Source organism: Vicugna pacos, chromosome 16 (genome assembly GCF_048564905.1).
Source record: "Vicugna pacos chromosome 16, VicPac4, whole genome shotgun sequence".
Taxonomy (NCBI): domain Eukaryota; kingdom Metazoa; phylum Chordata; class Mammalia; order Artiodactyla; family Camelidae; genus Vicugna; species Vicugna pacos.
In genome coordinates this window covers 33404659-33416544 of record NC_133002.1, presented here as the reverse complement: position 1 = coordinate 33416544, position 11886 = coordinate 33404659, and the positions used below count along the sequence as shown (strand labels likewise).

General features: G+C 38.0%; 1 protein-coding gene and 1 long non-coding RNA gene across 2 annotated transcripts; one reads left to right on the top strand and one right to left on the bottom strand.

Annotated features, from left to right (window-relative positions):
• Positions 1-253: 253 nt before the first annotated feature.
• Positions 254-7663, bottom strand: KRT25 (keratin 25). The gene is made up of 8 exons (XM_006214287.3): positions 7112-7663; positions 6745-6827; positions 6194-6350; positions 3927-4088; positions 3716-3841; positions 2055-2272; positions 1617-1684; positions 254-635 (listed from the first exon to the last, which is right to left on the bottom strand). The coding sequence occupies exons 1-8, from the start codon at positions 7538-7540 to the stop codon at positions 526-528; spliced, it is 1353 nt and encodes a 450-aa protein (XP_006214349.1). The 5' UTR covers positions 7541-7663; the 3' UTR covers positions 254-525.
• Positions 7664-10189: 2526 nt separating this feature from the next.
• On the top strand, positions 10190-11886 carry LOC140686084 (uncharacterized). The gene is made up of 2 exons (XR_012059579.1): positions 10190-10326; positions 10995-11886. It is a non-coding gene; the product is annotated as an uncharacterized lncRNA (long non-coding RNA).

Genomic DNA, 11886 nt, shown 5'->3' with positions numbered 1-11886 from the left:
GTCATAACAACTGAAGTCTAAGTGCACAGCTTCAGCAAATGTCAGAGTATGGCAGATTGGGGATTTCAGTGGAAGTATTTTTATTCCTTTTGAATTTACCTCATTTTGAATTATTGAGAGAGCCTGATGAAAATCTAGGAAGAAATCTGTTAATTATTTTTTAAGGTTTTCATACAAATCAAGAGCTGTTAGGTGTTCATACATCTGTACCACAGTCATGAACACTTTAAAGATAAGACAATACTACCAGTGGTAACTTGCTAAAGGAAGGTTTATTGACTACAAAGAATTGACAACATCTTCTGTAGGCTAATTAAATGAGTCATCAAATTTGTGTGTAATGTTTTTCCAGATGAATGGGAAGATACCACTGTTGGTTACCTAGATAGAGATTATATTTCAGTTAACAGAAAGACAGCAAACAGGACAGACTTTCTTCTTAGACTCGCTCATTTTTCCGGACAGATACGTAATGCCTTCTCTTCTCAGAGAGTGTTTGGCACATACTCTCTCTCGTGTATCAGATTAATTGCTTTGAGATTTCTCTTCCAGGGAGTGGAGCCTGGTGGTAAGTATTTTGCTGCGTTGGTCTACCTCCTCAAGAACTTTCTTAACCACAATGGCTTTGACTGGATCTAAAAGTTAAATTTTAAAAGATTTTAAGAGAGTTGAAACAAGATGAATAGAATCACAATAGCAAAAATGTGGAAGCAACTCTAGTGTCCCTTAATAGATGAATGGATAAACAAAACACGGTCTATTCATACAGTGGAATATTATTCAACCTTAAAAGGAAGGAAATTCTGATACATATGAGAGCATGGATGAGTCTTGAGGACATTATGCTAAGTGAAACAGTTGATCACAAAAAGAGAAATATTATATGATTCCACTTATAAAAGGTACCTAGAGTAGTCAAGTTCATAGCAAGAGAAAGTGGAATGGTGGTTGCTAGCAGTTAGGAGAAGCAGAAAATGGGGAACTATTGGTTTCTTTGTTTTTAAAAAATTTTAAGCTTTTTTTTGGTTGTTGTTTATTTATTTTGAATGGAGGTACTGGGGCTTGAACCCAGGACCTCGTGCATGCTAAGCATGCGCTCTACCACTGAGCTACACCTCTATGGGGAACTATTGTTTAATAGACTTAGGGTTTCAGTTTTGCAAGATGAAAAGATTTCTAAAGATGGATGGTGTTGATGGTTGCACAATAATATAAATGCATTTAATGCCACTGAATTGTACAGTTAAAACGGTTAAGATAGTAAATTTTATGTTCTGTGTATTTTACCACAGAAAAAAAGCAGAAAAAATAAATAAGAAGTTACCTCAACTAAAGGAATAATAGGATTTTTATAGAGGATGGACGATGCAGGAAGCACAAATACTTAAACTTGTTTTTCAGGAATTTTGATTTCTTGGTTAGCTAAAAACATGGTGTCATAACACTTTGTTTAAAATTAGCACACATCACTAAAGTTAGACACCTAGCACACACTGGTATCTACTACAAAGCTTTATTATATCTGTTCTTACTAAGCTCCAGGAATGTGAAAACAGTCAAGCTGTGCATTGAAGATGAAGTCGTATAACTTAAAACCAGAATTCCATTTTAATTACCTTTGATTTGGTTTCCCACATTTCCAGGTCCATAATCTTTAGACTTGTAACCTCCAGACTTGCAAGCCCTGTGGACACATTGTTGAAAACATCACAAAAGAGAGTCATTTAGAGAGAACCTCTCAACTCTAGATCCACTCTTCCGTTTTCTTTAGCTTGTTTGGTGAGAACAGTTTCAGTGGGTGACACAGTTGAAACTACTCTGCTTTAGCATCAAGAGCTGGTCTTTTTAATTTTCTCACCTTAAATACAGGGCTTGGGGCACTTTGATTTTGTAAGATGGGGCTAATTTGTGTTTGGGCAGCAGTGTATTATGTTTACTATTTAGCATTCATGATAATAAACGTGGTCATTTCAATTTATGTTCACTCTTCCGCTGATCTAAGTTTCAAGTAGATTTCAGTATATTGCATCTTCCCTGTAAAGTAGTGCACCTACCCATCATCTCCACCGATAAGGAGACAGTAGGTCTCAATTTCTTTTTCCAGGTGGACCTTGATGTCGAGGAGCTGCTCGTACTCCAGTTTCTGGCCCTCGGTCTCAGTTCTGACCTGGTGCAGCTGCTCCTCCAGGGCACCGATCTGCGCTTGGATCTGGGCCAGCTGCGCACAGTAGTTGCCCTCGGTCTCAGTCAAGGAGCACTCCAGGGAGTGTTTCTGCCGGGAAACAGTAAAGAAGCTGAGACGGATGTACAGATAGGCAGAAATTTGCTTTGACAGATGACTTTCTCCTCTTGTTAACTCTGCCTTTAATCGTTTCAAATTTCACATTGACCCATAGTTAAAAAGATTCTATGACACTCATAAAAATCAGCAAATTTTTCTTTTTGGTAGAATGAGCCTAAAGACATCAATGATACTGTTTTAACTGTTATATAAAATCCTATTCTTTTCTTATGTTCTAAGTCAATTACATGAAAATACATACGGATATATTCCCAACGTGGTTAAGGACTTTAACTTCAACTGGCACACGTTTAAAATGATAACGTAGGAGCTTAGTTTCTGACATATACAGACAGCTCATACAGCTCAATACCAAAAAAACAAACAGCCCAATCAAAAATTGGGCAGAAGATCTAAATAGACATTTCTCCAAAGAAGGCATAACAGATGGCCAAGAAGTACATGAAGAAATGCTTAACATCACTAATTACTAGAGAAGTGCAAATCAAAACTACAGTGAGGCTCCCACCAGTCAGAATGGCCATTATCAAATAGTCTACAAATAATAAATGCTAAAGAGGGTGTGGAGAAAAGGGAACCCTCCTGCCCTGTTGGTAGGAATGTAAATTGGTGGAGCCACTATGGAGAACAATATGGAGGTCACTTCAAAAACTAAAAATAGAGTTACCATATGACCTAGCAATCCCACTCCTGAGCATATACTTGGAGAAAACTCTAACTGGAAAAGATAAATGCACCCCAATGTTCATAGCAGCACTATTACAATAGCCAAGACATGGAAGCAACCTAAATGTCCATCAACCTAAATATCCAGATGACTGCATAAAGAAGATGTGGTATATGTATAATATATTACTCAGCCATAAAAAAGATGAAATAATGCCATTTGCAGCAACATGGATGGATTTAGAGATTATCATACTAAGTGAAATAAGTCAGTCAGAGAAAGACAAATATCATTTATATGTGGAACCTAAAAAAATGAGACAAATGAACTTATTTATAAAACAGAAACAGACTCAAAGATACAGAAAACAAATTTATGGTTACCAAAGGGGAAACGGGTGGGGGGTGGGAGGAGGATTAAATTAGGAGCTTGGGATTAACAGATACACACTACTTTATGTAATATAGATAAATAACAAGGGCCTACTGTAGAGCACAAGGAACTATATTTAATATTTTGTAATAACCTATAATGGAAAAGAATATGAAAAAAATATATTCTGAATATATGTGAATATGTATATATGTGTGTTTGTGTGTGTGTATATGTAGCTATATATCTATATATCTGAATCACTTTGCTGTGCACCAGAAACTAACACATTGTAAATCAACTGTACTTGAATATTTTTAAAAAGAAAACAAAATCATAACCTAGGAGATGGTAAGAAATCGTCCTTTGCGTACCGTGGCTAAGAGAGACTGAAGTTCGATTTCCAGCGTTTGGAGATTGCGCTTCATCTCGGTGAGCTCATTCCGGGCAGAGGTGGTGGCTCCGACGTCCTCGGAGATCTGCTGTTGCAGCGGAGCGCTCTGAAAAGGTGTAAGGGAGGGAACAGAACTTAATTTTGTGAGTATCACTTAAACGCGGAGGGAGTCTTTTCCAGACAAGACTCACCTTTTCGTTGAACCAGGCCTCCGCATCCCTGCGGTTCTGCTCGGCCAGGCCTTCGTACTGGGCCCGCATGTTGTTCAGCAGAACCGTGAGGTCCACGCCGGGCGCCGCGTTCATCTCCACATTCACGTTGCCTCCGGCCGCGCACTGCAGAACTTGCATTTCCTAGGGGCAGAAAAAGTGTTCAGCTCAGCAATGCAGGGATGTCATAGAAAGTCTAGAGGCTAAGCTTTGGTAGGGTTCTTAGAGTTCATCTGAGTCCCACCTCCCAGACTGTGCAATGACCTCTACATTTTGTATTTCCTGTCTTGTGAAGTAGCTTGCTTTTATTCTCGAAGGGTTTTAATTGCTCGAAAGCTGTTCCTAATGGTGAACTTAATTCCTGCTCCTAGGACTCCAATTCATCGGTTAGTTCTTCTGCACAGAAAAAAGTATTCCTTCCTTTTCCAAATGAAAGTCCTTAAGATATTTAAAATGAGGTATCCAGGTCTGTTATTCTGTTTATTTGTGGCTGAAATGTCTCCACCTCAGTGGACTGGTCTTCATTTCACTTACAGACCAGCTTAGATGTGTTCTCCACTCAGCTCTGTCCTGACCACAGACACTATGAACATGGTCCAAGGGCAGAGTCTGAGCATTCTGAACAATTAAAATAGTTATAAATAAATATTTGTTTATATATATATTTAATTATAATTATAAGCATATTTATTTGTTTACAATTAATAAAGGAAGAACGCTGTCCTCTAAACAATCCTAGCTGTTTATTAAGCTGTCAGGCTTACACAGGGACGTTATAGTTTCATGATGGACCACAGACAGATCTCTGTGTGAACTCTGGTTCTGCCCTAGAGTGGTTAGGTGAACTTGGGAAAATGCTTAAGTTTTTTAAGTCTCAATTTGCAGATAAGAAAATAAGAATAAAAAAATCCTTCTCTGGGTTGGTGAAGGATGTGCAGGAACTCTTAGTAATAAGACTTAGCAATACTACCTGGTGTGTAAATGCTAAATAAATGCTGCTGATTATGCTAATTATCATCATCATAGAAATTGGAGTCAGTTTTGCAGCCAAAGTCTATATCGTATTCCATCTGAGATGTGGGCTGTTGGGATGTACTGAGTCAGTTGGATGGTGGAGGGCAGACCTCACTGCTAAGACTGTGCATAATGAAACAACAGGAATCAGCTTATGTGTCTGCTGCAGGAATCCTCATCCCTCCCATGTCCCCGGCCTTGCACCAAACACTCCCTCCCACCCCTGGTAATTCTAACATTTTTTCCTCCCTGGTGGTCCCTATACCTTCTCTTTCTTCAGATGGGGTTTTTACTCTGAGGATCTAGTGAAAATGTCCTCAGTTCAAGCAGAAAAAGAAAAAGATTTTTTAAAAAAGCCATGTGGGTTTGCTTGGAAGTGAGTCATTTAAAAAATCAATTGTATTTAATTCGTCAAAAAGTTGCTGAGTAACTCCCATGGCCTGCAACCCATATTTGAACCCATATATCCATATAAATGTTGTTCTTCAAGAAAGTATCTTTACAAGATAGCGTCATGACTAATCAAGGGGCATTCTTAGCTTGATTTCCTGCTTAGAGCATTTGGCTTGACTAGAGAATTTTTTTTTTGTCTGTTTAAAAATATCAAATTCATTCTCAAAGAATATTCTCTCAGGAAATAGTGGTTCTGAAGCAACCCCCAAAATGTGTCTGGAGTAGTGGCTGTATGATCCGATTTAAGAGCGTAACTCCCAACAGTGACTACTTTGGACATATACTATTCGGAAGTGTAAATTTTGATATAACAATTTAATTTCAGTCTCGTTATTTTTATAGCCATGTCTATTAGAATATACTTTAAGTATATATACTTAATGTGTGTATGAAGTAAATGTTTAAGTGTTTTAAATCTGCCACTGTCTTATAGAAATTTAGATCTAGTTTTCTTAAGATGTCCTTAAAGCATATTTATTTTATCTTAATTAGAAGTGATCTCTTAAGTGTGTTATTTTAACTTAGCTATAATTACCTTGCTCAAACACAGTTCTTGTAATCCTGATTAGTGTGGAAAACAAGATTCTTCTGCCCCCTCCCACCAAGGACATTTGATGAGAGATCAAGAGTGAATCTGTACTTCACCACTTCTACAGACAACTCAGGACTCATGCCTGTCTGACGGTGGGTCTTTAGTACCAATTTCTTATTTATGAAGTCAAGTCCATTATCCCCTGTCAGATGGACAGAGGGATGGCAACATGGAGACAGTCAGCCCTTACCTCTTTATGGTTCTTTTTGAGGTAAGTCAACTCTTCACTCAGGGTTTCATACTGAATCTCCAGGTCTGTTCTGCACAGGGTAATTTCATCCAGAACTCGGCGCAAGCCATTGACATCACTTTCCACGCTCTGGTGAAGAGCCAGCTCATTTTCATACCTTAAAGAGTGTTAAAGATTTTCCAGTTGGTCACATGGTTGGAGAAATAGTCACTGATCAATGAGCAGATGCTAGAATTCTAGAATTTTCGAGCGACAGATTTGGCCACAAGAGACATTTTCAGAGCTTATTGTATCATAATAATTATTTTATTTTGAGGTAATTCTTTGGCAGAAAAAGAGCTCGGGTACCAGGCACTACTTTTGTAGTGGTTCATACTTTATATTTATAGCCAAAGTATAAAAAAGTAGTAACATCCTGTTTCTTTTAATTCCGAATGTTTTATAGTGTTGGAATAAGAGTGGGTCATATTTAATAAGGGATCAAGGAATAAATTCAGTTGAATGCTTTCCATTGACCTCCATGAATTCTTTCTACTCTGGGTGCTACTTACTTGAGTCTGAAATCATCAGCGGTCAGCCTGGCATTATCGATCTGCAGAACAGCGTTAGCATTGCTGGTGGTGGAAGCGATGATCTAGAAATGGGGAGTTTGACTTTTTAGAGGCAACTTATCACAACCAAAAAAAAAAGTATTTTTAGATTGGGAAATAGAAAGAATCAAAATCAATAGTTACTAGATAGTGACATTTTTTTCATGACCAGTGAATCTTCTTAGTGCTTATTTCCAATGCTAAATTGAAATTCCCTTTAAGAAATCACAAGTAGAAGTGATCAGTGTTTTTCGAATTCAGTGAAGAAAGGAAAAGAACATTTAGAAATAAACGTACAGAGAAAAGATGACGAAGGGTAATTTCTTACCTGGTTTTTAAGATCGTCGATGATGGGGAAATATCGACTATAGTCGTGATCAAGACCGCGGCAAGAACCGGGTCCGTATTTCTCATACCAGCCCTTGATCTTCTGCTCCAGGTCGGTGTTGGCCTCCTCCAGGGCGCGCACGTTGTCCAGGTAGGACGCCAGGCGGTCGTTGAGGTTCTGCATGGTCACCTTCTCATTGCCAGAAAGGAGACCCCCCTCACTCACAGTAAAGCCAGCACAGGGATTGCCCCCCACTGCATTTCCTCCCGAGGAGCTGCCCCCGAAGGCACACGAGAAACCGCTTCCAATTCCAGGCACGCCGCAAGCATTTCCAGCCCCAAAGCCGGCTCCCCCACTGGAGAGCCTGAGCGATCCTGCCGTGGCACGGGGACCGGCCCTCCTGGATCCGCTGGAAAGTCGGAGAGACATGGTATCCGGGCGAGCGAGTCGCAGAGCTGTCTCTGAAAGCCGGGGTGGAGTGACTTCCCATCCCCACTCTCCTGGTCCCCCTTTTATAGACAATTCTCAAGTGTGTTCCGGATGAAATTCTGCCTACATAGAGTAAAACACAGCTTGCCAGCCTCAGCAAGTTAGCATAATTGGATGATTTTTCCTAATTAGTAGCTAACTTTGCTGGGCTCTTTTCTGTAGGAGGGCAGTTGCCCTCAGGTTGGTGGTTATCTGAGAAATGGGTCTGGGTGGAGCAATTTCAGCTTCCTTATTATATTTTTAAATTGAGGGTGAGTCATCCCTTCCCTCGTTGGAAGATAAAACTCATCAGTCCACCACGCAAGAAAAATCTGGCGTCATGGTTTTGGGCTATTCTGCCAGGGCAGATTTTGATGTCTCTGAGAACTTTTTCTGCTTCTATTTTTACAGTTCTTTCCGCATCAATAGAGAACAGAGCTATAATCATCATTATTTCCCCAACTTGGATCTTCGATCCCCAACCTTCCCCGCCCCCTCCCCCACTCTTGCCCCTGTTTCCGGTGGGAAGTTAAGTTCCATTTTGACTGACATGCATCATATTTTGTTGACACTTAACATATGTCTGGGGATAGTTGTCTTCTCATATCCATTTTGGTAATTAGGAACACACCCCTAATTGCTGTTGCGGGTTGTGGGAGTTTGGAAGGACATTAACTCATTCCCTGACCCTGCAAAATTTGAAGCAAACCTGGAAGGAAATATTTCATGTTTTTATTCACTGTAGTTTAGCTGAGGTGAAAGTCATCCATCAACTGTTTACTGGGTGTGGGTTCCTAGATGTTTATTGAAAACTCTAAATATTGGGGAAATTTTGGGGAAAATCTGGAAACTGGTTTACGGACGACATTTCCATGAATATTTATTACGTGAGGCTGTTGTGAACATATGGATTCACCCATTCATTTTTTAACAAATATTTATTAAAAACCTACTATATGCCAGTCACTGTTATGACACTTGTGATAAGTAGAATTATAACATTATTTTACCTGTTATTACTGGCTTATTTCATTAACATAATGCTTTCAAAGCTCATCAATGCAGTAGCATGTATCAGAATTTCCTTTCTTTTTAAGGCTGAATAATGTTCCACTGCATGTATATAACATATTTTGTTTATCCATTCATCAGTCAGTGGACTTGGGTCGCGTCCACTTTTTAGTTATTGTGAATAATGAGTATGGCTGTACAAATATCTGTTCCGGTCCCCACTTACACCTTTTGTGAGAATATACCCCTAAGTAGAATTACTAGATCACATTATAGACGTTAATTCTATTTTTAATTGTTTGAAGAAATGTCATACTCTTCCCGTAGTGGCTGTACTATTTGACATTCCCATCCATAGAGCACAATTCTAATTTCTCCACATCATCACCAACATTTGTTATTTTCTTTTTTTTTTTTTGAGAGTAGCCATATCCGGTGGTATCTTATTATAGTTTTAATCTGCATTTCCCTAATTGTTAGTGATGTCAGGCATCTTTTCATGTGCTTGTTGGCCGTTTACTTATCTTCTCTGGGGGAAATGTCTAAGTCCTTTGCTCATTAAAAATATCATGCTGGTTTTTGTTTTTCATTGTTGTTAATTTGTAGGAGTTTGTTGTATATTCTGGATATATATAACCCAGATAATATTAACCCATTATCATCTTATTTTTAAATAAGTTGAATTTATCACTCTTTTCACTTTTGAATTGTGATTATTTTATAATAAGAAGTGATTATTTTATAAGAAGTGATTAACTCTCTGAGGTCATAAAACTTGTTTCCTAGAATATATTCTAAGCATTTAATCATTTTGCCTTTCACGTTTAAGACTTTGGGATTTTGGAGTAATTTTTGTGTGTTCTGTGATAGAGAATCAAAATTTCATTTTTTCCAATAGGGGTAATAATTTCAGCACTTTTTACTGAATGGTGCCATCCTCTCCCAACAATGCAGTGCCATGTTGTCATAAAGCATAAGTTCAATGCCTCCATAAATCAGTAAATCAAAGCCTGCAATAAATCTTCATGTAGATTGTTACTATTTTTCCGTCAGTCCTGGACCATATCATTTTGGTTACCATTGCTCCATAGTATAACCTGATATCTGGTAAGACAAGTATACCATTTTGTTCTTCTTTGCCATCAGGTTAAATATTCTTTCTTTATTACTCCTTCATATAAATTTTATTTTATTTTATTTTTATTTTTAATTTTTCCCTTGTGTTGGCTTTTTATTATTTATGAAGACTGGTTGCCATTTATTCTTTTTTTTTGCTTTATAAAAAATTGAAGTATAGTCAGTTTACAATATTGTGTCAATTTCTGGTGTACAGCATAATATTTCAGTCATACATAGGCATACATATATTTGTTTTCATATTCTTTTTCATTGTAGCTTACTACAAGATACTGAATATAGTTCCCTGTGCTATACAGAAGAAACTTGTTTATCTATTTTATAAATAGTACTTAGTATCTGCAAATCTTGAACTCCCAATTTATCCCTTCCCACCCACTTCCCCCTACTGGTAACCATAAATTTGTTTTCTTTGTCTATGAGTCAGTTTCTGTTTTGTTAATAAGTTCATTTGTGTCTTTTTTTGGTTTTTTAGATTCCACATGTAAGTGTTAACATATGGTATTTTTCTTTCTCTTTCTGGCTTACTTCATTTAGAATGACAATCTCTAGGTCCATCCATGTTGGGGCAAATGGCATTACTTTATTCTTTTTTATGGGTGAGTAGTATTCTATTGTATAAATATACCACACAACTTCTTTATCCATTCATCTGTTGATGGACATTTAGGTTGTTTCCGTGTCTTGACTATTGCAAATAGTGCTGCTATGAACATTGGGGTGCATGTATCTTTTTGAATTAGAGTTCCTTCTGGGTCATATAAACTTTAAAATCAGCTTCTCAAATGCAGTACTATCCTAAGATTTGCCTTAAATCTATAAAGCTATTTGAAGAAAATTGACATCTCTATGATATTGTGCATGTCTATCCAAAAAATTGAATATTCTTTCCATTTCCTTAGTATCCTTCAGTGAAAAGTTACAGATTTCTCCATAATATGCTTTCACATCTTTTTTTAGAACTACTTCTAGATATTTATCTACTATTGTTGTTAAAGCTATTTTTTAGAAGTCACAATTTCTAGGTAAATTTTACTATGTAAAGACATGCAATTGATATTTGTATAGTGATTTTGATCAACTTTGTTATGCCATAGGGCTCTTTTTGCCTCTAGTTTTTATTTACTGATTTATTTCCAGCTTTATTTAGGTGCAACTGACAAAATGATAATATACATATATGTTGTGAAATGATTTTCACAATCAAGGTAATGAAGGTGTTAATCCCCTCACATGGTTACCTTTTTCTTTTTCTTTTTCTTTTCAGTGAGAACGTGTACTATCGGCTCTCAGCAAATTTCAAGTATGCAATACAGTAGAATTCACTTTGGTCACTGTGCTACACACGAGAGCCTCGGAATTTATTCATTTTATAACTGCGAATATGTCCCCTTTTCTTAACCTGTCCTCGCCTCTCCACGCCCCAGCTCCTGGCAACCACCGTGCATGCAAACATTCTTGAGGTAAACAAATCTAGGGCTATCTAAGCGTGTAGAGTAAGATGTTCAAGTCCTTCCTCACCTTCTCCACTCTTCTGTCCTCCCTGCTCTCTCAGGTGATTACAGTTTACCCTTCCAGATGTTTGCATCCTTTCAAATGAGTTTCTGTTTATTTGCATACATACATGGCATGTAAACATGAACATGCCATAGTTGAGTCATCTGTGTTATATGTGTTGCTCTGTAACGTGCTTTGTTTCCCTTACGCAATATGCCTTAGAGCTTGAACAGGTGTCTAATGTGGATGAAACTGTTGGTTGACCCTCAGTTTTGAGCTGGGCAATAGCGGCCCACGATAAAGATTACTTTCTCCAGCTTTCCTTACAGCTAGCTAACTGTGGCTGTGAAATTAAGTAGCTGATGTGATTTAAGCAGGAGTATATGTGACACGTTCTAGAAACTTTATCTAAGAAGAAGCTGACACAAGTCTTTGTCCTATCTTCCCCCTTTCCTCCGTCCTGCTGAAGTGGGTGTGCTGGCTGGATATAAGGGTTGGAGCTTCATCTTGGACCATGAACCAGGAGTATACCTTGGGTACGGCAGAGGAGAAAGCTGAAAGGACTGTGGGTTCCTGAGGATGCCCTGAGGTGCAGAGCTATTATCCCAGCCCTGAACAGACTACCTCTGAATTTTAAAAAATGTATCAAATTGTACACTTAA